General features: G+C 62.0%; 2 protein-coding genes across 2 annotated transcripts; one reads left to right on the plus strand and one right to left on the minus strand.

Annotated features, from left to right (window-relative positions):
- Window positions 1-531: 531 nt before the first annotated feature.
- TACC3 (transforming acidic coiled-coil containing protein 3) lies at window positions 532-10,014 on the minus strand. The gene is made up of 16 exons (XM_053672357.1): window positions 9,929-10,014; window positions 8,303-8,465; window positions 8,000-8,145; window positions 5,757-6,626; window positions 5,029-5,104; window positions 4,651-4,804; window positions 3,328-3,380; window positions 2,973-3,076; window positions 2,632-2,725; window positions 2,395-2,481; window positions 1,965-2,041; window positions 1,844-1,887; window positions 1,562-1,722; window positions 1,098-1,204; window positions 899-1,019; window positions 532-751 (listed from the first exon to the last, which is right to left on the minus strand). The coding sequence occupies exons 2-16, from the start codon at window positions 8,462-8,464 to the stop codon at window positions 686-688; spliced, it is 2,322 nt and encodes a 773-aa protein (XP_053528332.1). The 5' UTR covers window position 8,465; window positions 9,929-10,014; the 3' UTR covers window positions 532-685.
- A 182-nt stretch (window positions 10,015-10,196) lies between these two features.
- On the plus strand, window positions 10,197-15,966 carry TMEM129 (transmembrane protein 129, E3 ubiquitin ligase). The gene is made up of 4 exons (XM_037126860.2): window positions 10,197-10,791; window positions 12,982-13,456; window positions 14,116-14,275; window positions 14,409-15,966. Exons 1-4 carry the CDS (start codon window positions 10,587-10,589, stop codon window positions 14,655-14,657), a joined length of 1,089 nt encoding a protein of 362 aa, XP_036982755.2. The 5' UTR covers window positions 10,197-10,586; the 3' UTR covers window positions 14,658-15,966.
- Window positions 15,967-16,675: the final 709 nt, after the last annotated feature.

Raw genomic sequence — 16,675 nt, forward strand, 5'->3', positions numbered from 1 at the left:
TGAACCACACGGCAGTGTGAGGGGCCTGTGGGCCCCGGTGTCCAGTGTGTGACACGCTCCTCTGGAGCGGGCTGGGGGACGGGGCCTGGTGTCTGTCCCGAGACCGTTCTGTGGGAGCTTGCAGAGGGAGCCCCTGCCCCCAGCTTCGAACACCCACTCTGGTCAGGGCTCCGCAGGCAGACCGGAGCTGGGGAGCCCGTCTCAGCTGTGGCACCCAGCTGTCTGCAGTGAGCCCTGGGGGGCACAGACCTTCCCCACGGACTGGACGGGTGGTGCAGGTGTTAACCCTCAGCCACACAGCAGCGAGCACACCACCCGCGGGCTGTGGCCTCGCCGAGCTGCACAGGGCTGACCGTCCCTTGCCTGCTAACTTTTTCACACGGAGAACCCAGTCCACTGGGTTCGGCTCTGGGCTCAGGGACAGAGCAGGCTGCCGCCCTGCTGGCAGCTCTGAGGCACAGGCGGCGGTGGCGGCAGCTGTGGCCACGGCTGGAAACCTCGGTTTTAATCAAGACAAGGCGACTGCAGCAATAAACTCAAGGGAAACTTTATTTAATCTTTTTAAAGCAATCTAGTTTAAAAGGGAGCTGAAGTGAGGAGAGAAGAACACAAAAACTTCCAACAGACAGACAGACAGACAGACAGACAGACAGGAGGCTGGGGGTGCACAGCAGGAACCCCGTCATCAGATCTTCTCCATCTTGGAGATGAGGTCGTCGCAGATGCGAGTCAGTTCGTCATTCTCCTTCGTCTGGAAGAGAGATGTCCAGCCCTGGGTCTCCCAGGGCTCAGGCAGGGCTGTGGGGGCCCTGGTGGCGCCCGCCTGGCCTGGGAGCCGGCAGGACCCAAACCCAGGGGGCTGGTCCCTCCCGCGCCCTGGGCCTCTGGCCCACCCCACCTTCTGCTCCACGGTCTTCTCCAGCGAGTGCACACGCATCTGCTCCTTCCTCAAGCTCGCCTGGAAGGCCAGCGCCTCTGCCTGCGCCTTGCTCCGGACCTGGGCGATCTCCTCGCTGGCCCTGCACACACACCAGGTGGGCTGAGCTCCCCGCCCCCAGCGCCCCCCCCCCCCACTGCCCGCAGGGGCCCGAACTCACAGCCGTAGTTTCTCCTCCGCATGGGCCTTCAGTGCCTGGTACCTCTGGCCTTCCTTCTCGACTCTGACGATGTAGCCCTCCACACACTTCTTCAGGGACTCTTCATTCTTTGGGGAGAGAGGGTGTCATGGCCGGCAGGCCTCCACTCGGGGGGTGGGCCTGGGGCCAGGCGTGGGCAGGTCCCGCCGTGTCTCAGGTGAGCAGGGCAATGGCACATCCTGGTTTTCTCTTGGAAAAGGCCCCTCCACACACAGCCCAGGCCTCCCCGTCCCCGAATACCAGGTCCAACCCTTGGCCCCTCTGGCTGCTGTCACCTCCTATGGGGCCCTGCCTGGCACCAGAGCCGTCCCTTGCCCGGTCACCTTCTGCGTGACTCTTGTAAGCCCCACCCAGGGCGCCCCCCGGACCTCGTGGTCCTCCTCCAGCTCCTGCCCGCTGGAGAGCCAGGCCTCAGCCCCACCTACCGTCCGGTAGCCTTCGATCACCTCCTTCTGCTTCTCAAAGCGCTTGAAGAGGTCCGAGAAGGACTTCTCCAGGGAGCTCAGGTCTGAGGCCAGCTGGTCCTTTTCTGTCAGAGCCTTTTCGGTCTCGGCTCTGGCCCGTTCCTTCTGTTTCTGAGCCTCCTCTTGAAAAGGGGGGAGCGCGAGGTTGGGGGGCGGCAGAGCAGGCCCTGCCCCCACTGCTGTCCTGGCGCGGGGCCTGGGGGCCCAGGGGGAGACGCTGCCCTGAAGAAGCGCCACACTCACCCATCGCCTGGTACACGATGCTCTCGAACCCGTCCATGACCTTCCTGCAGGAGGCGGAAGTGTGTGAACACCGCGGCCGGCTCTTTGGGGCCCCTGCCAACCTCCCAGCCCCGGGTCTCACCCCATCTCCAGGTTCTTCTCCTGCAGCTCCTTGCACTGGCTCCTCAGCTGCACATTCTCCTTCTGCACCGCCTCCACCTGCACAAGCCACACCCCGGTGCTTCACCGGCTGGACGTCAGCAGGCCGGGCCACCAGGTGCTGCTGCGAGCTCAGGCCCCAGGGGTGTCATGTGCCAGAGCCCATCAAGCTCCCCCTGAGGGCAGGTGTGTTCCGGGGGCCCCACTGGCCCCAGGGCCAACTTGAAGCGGGGCAGGGACATGGGGCCATTAGGCCAGGGTGGAACCCAGTCGCCAGTGGGGACACCTGGGAGCACCTGCTAGCCGGGTGACCCCACCAAGGCCCCTGCCCAGTGCACACCCCCAGTCCCCTCCCTGCAGTGGCGCCAGGGCGGCCCGCACCCCGAGCTCCCCCTCCCGGCGCCTGTCCTCACCGCTGCCTCCAGGTCCCTCTGGCTGTACTGCAGCACGTCCACGATGGGCGCCCCTGGTCCAAGGACACACGGCGGTGGGCCTAGCACCTGGGGGGCAGCAGAAGGGTTGGAGGCTCCGGGACAACAAGGCAGCGACCAGAGACAAGGCACGGCTGAGCAGCCCCCAAAGCCACCGACCTGAGCCCTCAGGGCCCTCCCACCCGTGAGTCTCTGCAGGACAAAGAGCGACACACTCACGGGCAGGTCCTGCGCTCCCGGCAAGTCAAGGTCCAGCAGTTTGGCCTCGGGCGGGCTCCCTGAGGACGGGGCAGCGGTGCCCTGCGCGCTGGAACTACACCAGAAGTGCACACGCCGTTTTGCTCCAGAGTGGGTGGGCCCAGGTCCCCCAGGGCCTGTCGTCCCTGGTCCCCAGCTGCGTGCCACTGCCCCAACCCTTCCTGTTCCCAGTCATATGTGAGGTGGCCCCCCTGCCCCCAAGGGGTGTCAGTGCAAAGCCTGCCGTTCGGAGCCGAGCTGTGACACCCCTTGGACCTGACGTCTCTGACACCCGAGCCCCCCCCCACAGACGTCTGACACACCTGCCCATGTCGGGGGCCAGGGGGGCCGGTCTGCGAGGACTGTCCCTCAGGAGCGGGTCAAACTTGAGGTACAAGGACTGCTTCCTCAGGGCTGACTCCTTAAACTGAAGGGGCAGGAGTGTCGGCAGGGTCCTGGTCACCCAAGGACAACGGCCCTGCGCGGGAAGCGACCAGAGGGCCGGGGAGACGGCCACACGTTGGGAGGCCCCTGGATGCGAGCAGGGAGGGGCCGGGCCGCCGGCCTTGCAGGCTGAAGGCCGTGGCTGCCCAGGTGCAGCTGAGGCACGGGCTGCTCTAGTGAACGTCCCTCCCCCAGACGCCCCCCAGGACGGCTGCGGCGGGCGCAGGCACTCACCAGGGTGGTCCCAAACTGCTCCAGGTAGTCCACGTCGGCCCCCGTGCCTAGAACTGAGGGGAGCACGTCAGCCGCCACTGCCCCCGGGCCCCACGCAACCGACGGCGCTTCCTCCACGACACGGAGCCAGCCTGCAGCTCCCTCGGTACTCGGAGCGTGTGCCCAGCGCCCCCAGCACGCCGACTGTGCCCACTGCGAGCGACCACCACCTGCCCAGGCCCACCCGGACCAGAACCCGAGGTCCTTGGCTTTCAGTCGGGGTGTCTGGCCCCACAGGACTGGTGCTTGGGGTCAGGCCTCTGGGCGGGGCTGTGCCGACCATCGGGCCCCTGGGGCTAAGCCGCCCTGGGTGAGACCCGCTGCTGACAGCCCCCCCGCAGAGCCCCTCCGTTTCCAGTAACCTGGCCTCTGCTCGGGAACCCGGGCACCTCGGGCCGTGAGTGAAGTCCGTGCCAAATGGGCCAAAGGCCACGAGAGAGCTGGAGCAAGAGTGTCCCCAGAAGGAAGGTGAGGGTACATCTTCAGGCCTCGGGCGCCCATCTCTTAGACTAAACACCAAAAACGCCCACGGCAGTTGGAAAACAGACACGGACGTCACAGTCCGAGTCCAGGCCTCCACCGTGAACCAGGTGGAGAGGCAGCCCGCCTGCGGGGTGAGGGGACTGCTACCCGTCATGCAGCTGGTCCGGCCCCCTCTCCAGTCTGCACACAGCCCAGGGACAGCCTCAGAGAGGGCGTGAGGCAGACCTTCTCCGGAGACTCACGAAGGTGCCCGCCGTGCTGGGGCCACCAGGGAACGCCTCTCCGAGCACCGATAGCGCGTCATGGCCATGGGGCCAGTGGGAACTGAGGAGCCAGGCAGCACATGCCGGCGAGGCCCCAAGGGCCCGTGGGAAGTCAGACAGCCGCGTGGGTGCCGGTGCCGACGCCCAGAAGACACAGGAGACGCACCCATGTGCTCACAACGCTCAGCGGGGGAGGGCGGGCAAGCAAAGCGTTGCTCTGTGCACTTGCGGCTGCTCAGCGAGGCCAGACTCAGAGCCCACGACCCTGATCCTAGCCCACTGACCAGTGTTTCTCCAGCAACCCCTGAGGCCCAGGTGTCCACGTGCTTGTGACCGTAACAGCCTCATTCACGCCTCTGCACGCTGCCCAGCATGCGCTGGCGATGGCCACCCCCAGAAGCCCTTCGCACCCTGGCCGTCCCTGGCACCATCCAGCTGCCGCACGGGGGCCTCCCCGATGCCAGGGAGCTGAGCTGCCTGCACATGTTGCTCCCGGAGCCAATGGCGGGAGGACAAGTGACAGCCCCGGGCAACGTACCCTCGGCTGGGTCTCGGAACTGCTCCTCACTCAGGTCTGAGGCAGGCTCTGGCCCCTGTAGAGCTGGGGCCGCTGGGGCTGCCGGCGAGGCTGGGGGTTTGCGGTCTGGACTGCTGGGGGTGGCCGCTGCCCCTGCAGAAGTCTTGATGCCCTCCTGGAAGGGAGGTGACGGTCACCTGCACGGCTCTGTTTGAGCACCTCACAAAGTCGAGGGTCCCAGGGATCCCCAGCCTCGCCCGGTCCCGTCAGGACAAGAGGGTGGAGGCAGGGGTGTGTCCCGCCCGGTCACCAATGGCCACGCCCTGCTTTATTACAACGTGCAAACGGTGACCACAGTGCAGAGACGAGTTCACACTCAGATGCACACACACTTGGTACCTCGCCCGCCGCTCCCGAGGTCCACACTGCAGTCTGTGTCACAGGCGTGCCCTCTGTGGAGGCTGGAGCCACCTGCCTAAAGAGACCAGGTCAACAGGGGCTGTGCCCCCCCCCCCAGCCCTGAACCACACCTGCCCTGTGCACCTCCTTCACCCAGAGAGCCAGGCGAAGCCCGCCCACTCCCGTGAGAACACCTGGCCTAGGAGGAGTCCTTGGAAGCAGGCTCCGAGGGCTTTTCCACTCGGGGGACAGTGGCCCTGAGATTCATTTGTCCTTTTTACCAGAAAACTGGTCAAGAAGCTGAATGAGGATGAGGGCAGCCTCCCTGGGCAGTGCCAGGATGCCAGGACCCAGGGGCAGCTGGGGACAGTCAGGGGGTCTGCATGCAAGTGAGTACTGGGCACTGGGTAAGCTTCCCTTAGGACCCAGTGCTTGGCAGCCTGGGAGCGGCTGTCCCTAGGGCGGTGGGCAGCGCAAGGGGCATGCACACGGGGACTGGGGCCTCGGGGACTGCCTGCACAGCCGCTGACAGCTCCGAAGCCCTGGTTTCCCCTCCAGGCTCCTCTCTGCAGTGGGGACCTAGCAGGGTGCAGGCCTGCTCTTCCACGAGAGCCCCCTGCTTTGTGGCTCCCTCTTGGGGGTGAGTGAGCAGCATTTGTGGTCCCAGGTCTTCCCGCATGCACCACGGACCAGCCTTAGCAACACCGTCCCCCCCACCCCCCACTCACTGGCTTGGAGGTGAGTCCTCTGCAGCCGCAGGCCCCGCCGGCCTGCTCTGGGGGCGTTCTGGGGGCCAGGCCTCTCCACCGCCTCCAAACGGGTTGAAGTCGGGGTCACCCAGCTTGTCCCAGTCCAGGCTGTACGACCCCCGAGGAGGAGGAGCAGAAGCCTCACCCACCTCCGTGGGGGCCTTTTCCTGTGTCGCTGCTGGTCCCTTCCCCAGCTTCCTTGGTGGAGGTGGCATTTTGCTGGGGGCATCATCAGAAAAGTCAGATTCTAGCCTTACGGGCCCATTCCTGGGTGAGCTGTCCATTTGGCCACTGGCCTCCTCCTTCTGAGGACTTGGGGCCGCGGCCCCTCCAGCCTGCAGAGGGCCCACCAGAGCAGTGTCCTCAGGGCCAGAGGTGTCCTCAGGGCTGGCGGGGGGCCCAGGCGGGTCTGTGAGGAGGTCTTTTCTGAGGGCCACTTTGGGATGAGTACCGGGGAGCAAAGTGGCCCCAGCTGAGGAAGCCGGGGGTCCGCTGGAGGGGTCTCCTGTGGTTCTGTCTGGGGACACGACCTTGGCAGGCTCTTCTACAACTTCTGGGGCGGACGTAAGGGCTTTGTCCAGGGAATCAGAACTGACGTTTCCCTCCAAGCCTCGCCCAGGGCTGCCAGACATGCCCTGTGGAGATGCCGTCTGGCTTCCAAGACTTGCGGTGGCCTGGGCACAGCCCGAGAGGCCGGGCTGGGTCTGGGGAGCGGCGGCAGGCCCGCCGGAGTGCCTGTCTTCAGCGGCTGGCCTCACGCCCTCTGGAGGCGGGTGGGCGCCCGCCACCGCCCCGTTCTGCGGAGTCCCATCCGCCGTTGGGGGGTCCACTTCCTTGGTGAACTGTTGGCTTTTGGAAACACACTTAGTCAACACTAACCAACCTGCTGGCTTTGTGAGTAGATTTTTGTCTACACTGAAAACATTAGCTAAAGATAGAAAAAAAAGGACGTTCAGTGAACCCTGTCCTCAGGATGTTTTCACGAGTGTGTTCCCATAAGTCACTGCTGGCGAGCCAGCTGGAGACACGCAGGCCTCAGCGGAAGCATGACAGACAAACACTCGGAGGTGAGGTTTTCTGTGCTAGCCTCCTACCCTTCCGGTCGGGACCCCTAGCTCCGTAGTCGGGACAGTCAGGGCTCTCGAGGGCCGTGTCCGCACTGAGGAGAGGGCGGCAGGGCCAGAGGACTGCCCTCAGCAGCTCCCGGGGTGCCTTGCTGGGTCCTCTCCCACCACCCCCACCTCTGCTCTGGGGCCCCCAAAGCCAGGAGGCAGCATCCGGGCCACCAGGCCCCCCTTCTGAGTTGGGGTCGCTATAAGGGAACAGCGTCTGAGTTGCTCTCATCTCTTTCAGTTGAATTTCAAAAGTAAAAGTACAAAGTGAAGTTGAAAAGTAACGAGGAGACCTGGGGAGAGAGACAGGTCCAGGTGCGAGGAGCCCCTGCAGGGCCCCGGGCACGGGGCCCCTAGATGTTTTGGTCAAGTTGGGCGAAGGGGCCATCAGTGGTGCTTTACTCGAACGCCTGAAATCTCTTCCAAAGAGAAAGAAAGTCCCAGCCCTGGCTGTTGTGGCCCAGGGCTGGGTGTCGTCCCCAAGAGCGAAAGGTCGCTGGTTCAATTCAGGAGGCAGCCCCCAGGAGTGAGACCAGGGGCTGGGGACACAGCCACCGACAAGACACCGCCTGGCCTCATGGGCCTGGCGCTCTGGTGGGTAGAAGTGCAGGAGTCTCCTGTCACTGCTGTGACTGATGACTGCTGTTATTCGCTTAAATAAAATAACACAAGTGGATTGTCTTTTTAAAAAAAAAATCCTTAGCCGTGGCTGGTGTAGCTCAGTGGATTGAGTGCGGGCCTGCGAACAAAAAGATCGAGGTTCCATTCTCAGTCAGGGCACGTCTGGGTTGCAGGCCAGTTCCCAGCAGGGGACACAGGAGAGGCAACCACACATTGATATTTCTCTCCTTCCCTTCACCTCTAAAGATAAATAAGTAAAATCTTAAAAAAAATTTTTTTTAAAGAAAAAGCAACTAAAAAAATATATTTACTTATTTTTAGAGAAGGGAGGGGAAAGAAAGAGAAATGAAAGGTGGGCCTCATCCTGCACAGACTCAGAGTACCAACCAGAAGAAACTCGAGTGGGGTGGCCGAGAGCACCACACCACTGTCTGCCAAGTCCGTCAGAGACGTCACAAAATGCAGGACATCAAAAGCACTGACACTTACTTCTCTTTTCGGGTCCAGACTTGATGACGAGAGTTCTCTAATGCAGCGGTGTTACCCAGAGCAGAACCAGTGTCAGGCCTGCTGCTCACGCTGGGACTCAGGATCCTGTGTGTCTGTGGGTCCCGCAGGGGTGTCTGAAAGGTCACCTGTGGGGGAGGGAGGAGGAGAGCACCTGTTTAATAATTCAAGTCCCCACTACTCCACTGGCTATACCCCGCTCAGCCTTGCCAGCTCAGTGAAGTCACCAGGAAGGCAGATTCCAGGGTGACCAAAGGTGCGACACAGGATCGCTCTTGCACTCACCTTCGTAGCTTTGGCCGTGCCCTTGGGTGGCACATTTTCCTTCTGTGACACACGGAGAACAGGCGACCTCCCGCTAAGTTCCGGTGGTGAAAACAGGAAGTCACAGTTTTCTGTACTTTTGTCACCAGTGACATTTTCGTCATTGAAGATCAGCAGACTCATTCTGCAAGAGCAGACGGTTTGGGTCACTGTGAGGGCTACACTGTCCGGAGGAATAGAGGTGACAGTGAGAGTTGCCCCTGAAAGGAGGGTCATGCCTCAGGCAGGGTCCTTCGGCAGGCAGTCCCTGTCCTACTTCAGGGGACTGGGACTCCTCCACGGGGCTGGGGAGCCTGCACCTCCCAGGACAACAGCTAGAGGAGCTATCAGTGAGAGGGAAGGACTGAATTCTCACTCAAAACCTCTGCGGGTGAAAGTCAGCGGACAGGTAAGTGCTGGCCTGGGAGAAAACCTGGGGTGGAAAAAGCCCGCCCCCCACCCCACAGGCCTTGGCTGGAGGTGGTGGCCAAGTCATTGGGGGACAGAGAGGCAGTGCTGGAGAGCGAAACTAGCGGTGAGGGGCAAGGTGAGTAGGTGGGGAGTTGAGGAGCTTCTACATCAGAACCAAGTCTCTGAAACCACAGGGGCCTCTGGTCAGGCCCAGAAGGCTCTAGGACAGCACATTCTTCCTTCCCAGTCTTTGGCATGGTCACTGCTGAGAGTGACCATGTGGCATGGTCACATTCTCAATCTAGAAGATGCCAGAGCACTGGGCGGACATCAACCTGCCTGGGGGACGCCAGGGCTCCTGCTGGGGGTGGGGGCCCTGGGGGCTGTGGCTGGAAGGGCAAGGCCAGGGTGGCTGGGGCAGGGGGAACAAGGGCTCCAGGAAAGAAAGTTTGGGGTGGGTGGGACAAGATGGCTTGGAGGGCGTGGGGGCGGGGAGTGGGTGGCCCCTGCAGCAGCAGGAACTGGGGTCAGCCGTGGCTTGGCCAGCAGGCCACCAAGCTCAGTGCTGAAGCAGGAAAGGCAAGTCGAGGGTGACTCAGGTTTCTGGTCTGAGCAGCTGGGTAAAAGGGGCAGCGGCCCCTTCCTGCAGTGCCCTGCCTGGGGAGAGAGCAGCACAGGGTTGGTGGCTTCCCTAAGTCTGGGCTCCTCCTGAGACAGGGACCACGGGAGGGGCTTGGGAGCAGAGGCTGCCTCTGCGCTTCGCTTCGGTGGGTGGGGAGCGCGTGAGCCCAGGTGTCGCGTCGGGTGCAGCTGGAGCCGGTGATGGGTGGGGTAGGGCTCCCAGCAGGAGGGGCCCCCAAGTGAGGAGGCGGGTCCAGGGGCGTCGGCAGGGGGCTGGGGGCGGAGACGTGCCCTTGCCAGTAGCAACTTAGTGTAGAATTTAGACTGGATGCGGTCCCGGAGGACCAAGGTGGAGGCCCGAGGTCCGCGCCCGACAGATGAACCGTCCTGGAGGACGGCGGAGAAGACCGAGGAGCCCGGGAGACTGGCGGACAGAAGCGACGGCGGGCTCGGGGAGGAGGGGCGGTGCCAGCAGCAGCCACAGAGGAGGAGCCAAGGGGAGGGGCGGCGCCCACCTGCCGCCAGAGGGGCCAGAGCCTCGAACGGAGGCCCCAGACCCGGAGCCCGCTGCCTTACCTGCCGGCCGCCGCGCGCAGTCGAGGATGGAGTAGAAGGCGCTGAGTCCCGGAGTCAGTCCACCCGCTACCGATTCAAATACCGACGTTTGGCGCGGGCGGCCAATCAGCGCGTGGTTGGGACGCACGGGGAGCCAGCAGCCAATAGGAGGAGGTGCCAGCCAGCTACGCCCCTCCATCGAGCCAGAGGGTGTGCTTCCGGCATGAGGGGCACACCGGCTTCGGCCGGAGCCGGAAGTATTTGGGAGCAGTGTCAAGCAGAGCACGTGAAGGGGAAGGCTGCTCGCATGCGGGCGGTGATTGCGGGGTTCTCTGCTGACCGGGAATCTCGGGCTCTGTTTCGAGTGCGACTGTACTGCGCGAAGAGGCTGGGGCCTGAGGGCCGCTCGCCCGAGTCTCAGCTTCCCCAGCTGTAAAATGGGACCAGGTGCAGCACCGCCTTCGAGGCAGGTCTTGACCGACAACCAAACACTCGCGAGGACTGGCGCGGCGGCTCACGATTTGGGCTCCGTCCAGGGTGGGAGAACTCCACCTCCCAGAATGCCTCTCGCCGGTCTGTAGCGGGACTCCATCTCCCAGGGCACCCCGCGGCGTACCGGCGCCTGGCGACGGGCAAGCCGGGGCCTGTTTTCCGCTCCGTGGGCGGCGGCGGCGGCACGATGGACAGCCCCGAGGTCACCTTTACTCTAGCCTATCTGGTGTTTGCCGTTTGCTTCGTGTTCACGCCCACCGAGTTCCACTCGGCGGGGCTCACGGTGCAGAACCTGTTGTCCGGCTGGCTAGGCAGCGAAGACGCCGCCTTCGTGCCCTACCATCAGCGCCGCACGGCCGCGACGCTGTTCTGCCACTCCCTGCTGCCCCTGGGTGAGGCCGTCCCCCGCCCCGCTCTCCCGGCCGGTATACCCCTGTGTGTTGGGGGAAAGCGGTCGACCCCGCGGTGGAGCTTTGGGACCCCAGAGGTGGCCGGGCCTTGTGACCACTCTCTCTGGGGAAGAGTCGAGGGAGGGTTCTGGGATCTCCGGTCTCCCCGAGAGCCAAGGCTGCTGGCCAGCGGCTCGTGGGTTCCCTACTGGCAGCAGCTGGTCGTATGTAAGTGGTAGAAACGGAGGCTCAGCCCTAGGGAGAGGCGATGCTTCGCCCAGCTGGTGCGCATCTGGAACAGTCATGTGGGTGGCAGTTCCCAGGAGAGGGGCATAAGTTAACTGAGTCCAACTCAGAGCGGAGTGCTCTTGGCCCAGGCCTTGGAAGGTGGGTGTGGCAAGGGCAGGCAGATACGGGTGGATGACACCACCCCTGGGGTTGGCACAGGAGGAGAGACTGGAAAGCCCGTGTGTGGCTAGCACGCTCCCACCTTGCCCAGGGGCTGTGCTGGGCAGTGACCTCGGTGCTAATGGGCCTCTGGGGGGCGAGTCTGTCAGCTGATTGATTGGTCGGAGGACTGGCTGAAGAGTGGGGTACCAGGCAGGGGATCTCTGGAGGACTTGGGGGTACAATCAGGCTTGGGACAGCAGTTGGCTGTTGCCTGCCCACAGCCCTGTGGACCGAGGGAGGGGTTTTCAGCTGGCAGTCGGAAGCAGCAACCCTGGTGGGTGTGGAGAGTAGCCATGAGGGCCCCCCACCCCAGGCCAGAAGTGCATGGGGGCTGTCTGTGGGAAACCAGAACTCGTGGAAGTAGAGGGATTCAAGGAGGCCACACCTGGAGGGGTTAGCGGAGCCTGCCTTAATAGTTTTTTATTTTTCAACTACAGTATTGGTATACAGTATTAGTTTCAGGGGTACAACCCAGTGATTAGATACAGACTTTAACAAGTGGTCACTGTGTGAGTCCAGCACCCACCTGGCACCACGCAGCTGATAGAACATTGCTGACTCCGCTCTCTGTGCTGTGCACTGACTGTTATTTTTTAAAAAAGATTCTTACTCAAGGATGTGTATATTGACTCTAGAGAAAGAGAAAACTTTGATGTGAGAGAGAAACATCGATTGCTGCCTCCCAGTTGCAACCACAACAGGGGATGGAACCTGCAACCAACCTAGGCATGTGCCCCGACTGGGAATTGAACCCTCAGCCTGGTGTATGGCATGATGCTCCAACCAGCTGAGCCATCTGGTCAGGGCTCCCTTGACTGTTCTGTAACTACCAGTTTTATTCGATGTCACTTACTTATTTTTAGAGAGAGGGGAAGGGACAGAAAGAGAGGGAGAGAAACATCTATGTAAGAGAAACATCTGTTGATTGCTTCATGCACCCCAACTGGGGACTGAACCCACAACCCTTTGCTTTTCGGGATGATGGCCAACCCAGTGAGCCATACTGACTAGCGCCAGAACTACCAATTTGTACTTCTCAATCCCTTCGCCTTCTCCACCCACCCGCTCCCATCTGACAACTGTTAACATGCAGGTGAAGCCTGTCCTGTGGCACCAGGCCCAGCTCCCGTTTCTCTTCACCATTTGTTTGGAACAGCTCTGAACGTTTATAGGCACAGTGTCTGCTGCAGCATAACAGGCTGTCCCGAGATGTCGCAGCTGGACCAGCTCAGTCAGACGTTTCCTCTTAACTTCGCAACCTCAGACCTGCCAGTGCAGCCCTGCGCATCTGCCTCGTCAATTTCAACGTGGGGCACTGGCCCTGGTCTGGCCTCACTGACCTGAAGTCCCACTGAGGGCGGGCACACTCAGATCTGCCTCCTCAGAGAGGGTGGGGCCACCAGGCCTTGCATTTGTTTTCGCCTTTCCTGGGTTTTGCTGGTTTTTAGTGCTCACATGCGCCAACTGAAGCAGCGAGTTACAGACACTTTCCTCTTACCTTCAGAGTCGTTGCCGTGGGCATGGGCTGGGCCAGGCAGGCCATGGAGGTGGCTAAGACCCATCTGGTGATCGGGGCAGAGGGTCAGTTCTAGGGTTGGTGTGAGAGGAAGAGGCCCCCTGCGAGGTCACAGGAAGTGACCTGGGCAGGGCTCCCTTGACAGTACTGTGGCTGTCAGTGGGCCCCACAGGGAGGACACAGGCAGGGCAGTCCAACCTCTACTGAGACCGCCCTGTCCTCTGCAGGCTACTATGTGGGCATGTGCTTTGCAGCCTCGGAAAAGCAGCTCTTCGCCCCCAGCCAGGCCCCAGAGGCCTGGCGGCTCTTCTTCCTGCTGGCGGTGCTCCTGCCCACTGTTGCTGGCACCCTGATCTACTACTGGTACCAGGATGGGTGGGCCCGCCACCCACTGGCCCGCTCCTTGGCCCTCTACGCCCTCCCGCAGTCAGGCTGGCAGGCTGTTGCTTCCTCTGTCAACACTGAGTTCCGGAGGATTGACAAGTTTGCCACAGGGGCACCGGGTGCCCGCGTGATCGTGACAGACACGTGGGTAATGAAGGTGACCACGTACCGTGTACACGTGGCCCAGCAGCAGGATGTGCACCTGACTGTGACGGAGTCACAGCAACACGAGCTCTCACCAGACTCGAACTTGCCTGTGCAGCTTCTCACCATCCGAGTGGCCAGCAGCAGCCCTGTGGTGCAGGCCTTCAACATCCGGTAGGTGGGCCTGTGGCGGGCCGAGGCTGGAACTCCACAAGGCCTCGTGCTCAGCTGGCACCTGGTTCTAGTCTTTGTGTCCCTCTGGGAGGCAACGACGGGTAGGAGTGGCCCCTCCAGTGTGACGTTTGCTCAGGGCTCCTGTCACCCACCTCAGGCCTCTTCCCTGGCCTTCTGTTCCCTTTGTGCCCCATGGGTACCCCCTGCGCTTCCCCTTTACCCACGCTGTGTCCTCTGAGCTGCCTTCTTCCCTTTCTTGGGGGAATACACTGGGACCTTTGGGGGCTGGATGGGACAGAGGGTTGGTGGCTGCCTCACCTCTGAGGCTTAGGCTGGAGCTGAGGTCCTCCCATCTTGTTCAGGTCATATCAGTCTGCTGGGCCCCTGCTGGGATACGCCTTGCTCTTGAACCTGCAAAGGCCAGGTGCTGGGTCTGTTGGCTCTGGCCTTACAGCCATCTTTGCTGGCTGGTTTTCACTGGGCAGCTGGGCTGTGCCCGAAGCCTCCATGTTCTGTTTGTTTGTGGGCACCCTGGTCCCCGCAGGGTACAGCCTTGGCCTCCCTGATGCCTGTCCCAGGGTTCCCGCCAGGCCACCAGGGAACAGGGTCTTGCCCTGCAGGGTCCAGTGGCCCCAGCTCAGCAGCCCCGCCTTGTGCAGGCTAAACTCCACGGAGTATGGCGAGCTGTGTGAGAAGATCCGGGCGCCCATCCTCCGAGCAGCCAACGTGGTCATCCGCCAGAGCCTGGGCGACCTGTTCCTGGAGACATTCGCCTCCCTGGTGGAGGTCAACCCAACCTACGCGGTCTCTAGCAGCCAGGTGGGGGGGCTGGGTGGTGGGGTGGCGGGTGGGCTCCTACTGCAGGGCCCCCATGAGTCAGGTCCCTGGCTGCAGCAGGGGACCCCTTGGGGGTGTCCGGTGGTCTCCTGTGACTTCCTTGGGCTACCCGTAGGAGCTGGAGGCGTGCATTGGCTGCATGCAGACACGTGCCAGTGTGAAGCTGGTGAAGACCTGCCAGGAAGCGGCTGAGGGAGAGTGCCAACAGTGCTACTGCCGCCCCATGTGGTGTCTCACCTGCATGGGCAAGTGGTTTGCCAGCCGCCAGGACCCACAGCGCCCTGACACCTGGCTGGCCAGCCGAGTGCCCTGCCCCACCTGCCGTGCACGCTTCTGCATCCTGGACGTGTGTGCGGTGCGCTGAGTCGGCTGGGTCAGGGTGAGGGAGCAGCCGTGGGGGTCCTGCCAGCCCTGCCAGGGCCCCCACTGCTGCCTTGGGGAGCAGCCAGGTCTCCAGGCCCAGGGCTCCTTACCCAGCTGCAGAAGGACAAGGGCTTTTTTTTTAGAAAGGAAGTTCTCTGCCAAAGTTTGGGTGGGGGCAGTGGGATGGGTCATTTGGGTTCTGCTGCCTTCTTTTCCCACCCCTCTGGGTATGGGTGGTACAGGTCACAGAACACAGCATGGGCCCTTTGCCTGGGTATTCTGGCCCCTTGAGCTGTTTTGGGAGAAACTGGCGTCTGTCCCAGATGACCCTGACCTGGGCCACTTGCCTTAATTTTATGGAGCACATCTGCCCCTTGGTTACATGCCAGATGCATATTCATCCGGGACGGGTTGTGGTCAGTTCTGCTACCGTCCCCATGCTGGCTGCTGGCCCCATGGAGGCTGCTCTGAGGACCTGGGGCAGAACCCAACAGTGGAGCAGAGACCTAGGGTGTCACTGTATGGTGACAGCACCACCCAGGGCTTCCTGGTGGCTGCTCCTAGATGAAGGGGCCCCTGCTTGCTCCCTGCCCACAGGGACTCAGCTTCCCATCAGGGGCTAGGCAAGTCACTGGTTGCTTTCAGTCGCCTGTCCCTTAGCTGTGTGCTCCTAGGGCCACTCATCCCCTAGAGAATCACTGCCTGTATGCCTCCTGCTGCCCCCAAGAGTCCAGGGAAGAGCCGAGCTTCAGATTCCTGGCCAGTGAGGCAGCAAGCTGAAGACCAAGTGCCACAGTGACATCCTGCATTTACACAAACCAGTCAGGATGCAGCACAGGACTGGCCACAGCCCACAGGGCCCACCTGGTTCAGCAGGGACATGCCCAGCAACCAAGGAACCGACCGGTGTCTCAGCGAGCTCTGGTGCAGGTGTGGGGGCAGTGCCAGGGCCCTGCTCTGATCGCATGGCCACTGGCGCCCTCACACTTGTGCCTCGTGAGCCCCTCTAAAACTGGCCCCTTTATGCAGAGGTGATGCACCCAGCTGGTCCAACTCACCCAGGGCCATGCCAAAACCCAGAGATTAGTGGGGGAGAATGTGTGGGCCCTTGGGGTGCTCAGCAGGTGAAGGCAATAGAGGGGCACGGGGAGCAACTCCCAGCCCAGCCTGGAGTTTCAGGTGCTGCCTGGGGAGGGCCAGTATGGGGCAGTTTTTTTCTACGAAAGGAAATGACCTAGTTTTATAAAGATAAGTCTATTGTAGCTAAGTGACACAGTATTCAATAAAACCTTAGCCTGAAGTTAAATGCACTTTCTCTCTAGTGGACTGTTTTTCCTGATATTCAAGCTTTGGTAACAGGTGGGGAGAAGCCATCTTAAAAATGTACACATTTCAGTGTGGGGGTTGTGTCCAAGAAAGGGGAGGCTTCCCCTGAGAACTTCCCCTCTGAATTCCTGCTGGGGTGCAGGTCTGCGAAGCCCATTTCCAGAGCGGCTAGGGGAGCAGGCCCAGTGGTCCCTGGAGGGTGTTCTGGTTGGAGGGGTGGTGACCTGGGGCGGGGGCTGAGGTCAGCCTGGAACACCGGTGGCTCAAGGGCACAGGCCTCCCCGTACCGTTGAGTTGTCCTGTGGCCATGTGTGTGGGGGGCCTGGGTGGCCCAGGCTCAGGGGTGGGAGCGGGTGAGCTCCCCAACACTCACTGCCAGACCCGAAATAGTTCTAGGGACATGTAAGTCACTGAAAATCCAGAGCCCTGGCTGGGCGGTTCCGCGGGTCAGAGCGTCGCCGATTCGCCAGGGTTGAGGTTCGACCCCCAGTTAGGGCACATACAAGCACGAATGCGTAATGGAACGAGTCGACGTTTCGCTCTCCCTACAATCGGTAACAAACTTAAAAACTCGACTTTTCTGCGTCCAGAATCCGAGGTCTCTTCCCACCTGGGGTCGTCTTACTGGCCAGGGCTCTCTGCTGGGTGGGGTGGGGCGGGGTGAGCGCGGGAGGCGGTGCTGGAAGTGGCCGT

The sequence above is a fragment of the Artibeus jamaicensis genome, unplaced genomic scaffold, assembly GCF_021234435.1.
Source record: "Artibeus jamaicensis isolate MK-2021 breed Jamaican fruit bat unplaced genomic scaffold, CSHL_Jam_final contig_76, whole genome shotgun sequence".
Lineage (NCBI taxonomy): Eukaryota > Metazoa > Chordata > Mammalia > Chiroptera > Phyllostomidae > Artibeus > Artibeus jamaicensis.

Bases quoted from the DNA above. Each gene is read 5' to 3' on its own strand.
- TMEM129 (XM_037126860.2), top strand. From the start codon at position 10,587: ATGGACAGCCCCGAGGTCACCTTTACTCTAGCCTATCTGGTGTTTGCC. The intron at 10,792-12,981 runs GTGAGGCCGTCC...TGTCCTCTGCAG, and splicing joins CCACTCCCTGCTGCCCCTGG to GCTACTATGTGGGCATGTGC. The intron at 13,457-14,115 runs GTAGGTGGGCCT...CGCCTTGTGCAG, and splicing joins GTGCAGGCCTTCAACATCCG to GCTAAACTCCACGGAGTATG.
- TACC3 (XM_053672357.1), bottom strand. From the start codon at position 8,464: ATGAGTCTGCTGATCTTCAATGACGAAAATGTCACTGGTGACAAAAGT. The intron at 1,723-1,843 runs GTGAGTGTGGCG...CCCCTTTTCAAG, and splicing joins CATCGTGTACCAGGCGATGG to AGGAGGCTCAGAAACAGAAG. The intron at 752-898 runs GTGGGGTGGGCC...TCTCTCTTCCAG, and splicing joins AGAAGACCGTGGAGCAGAAG to ACGAAGGAGAATGACGAACT.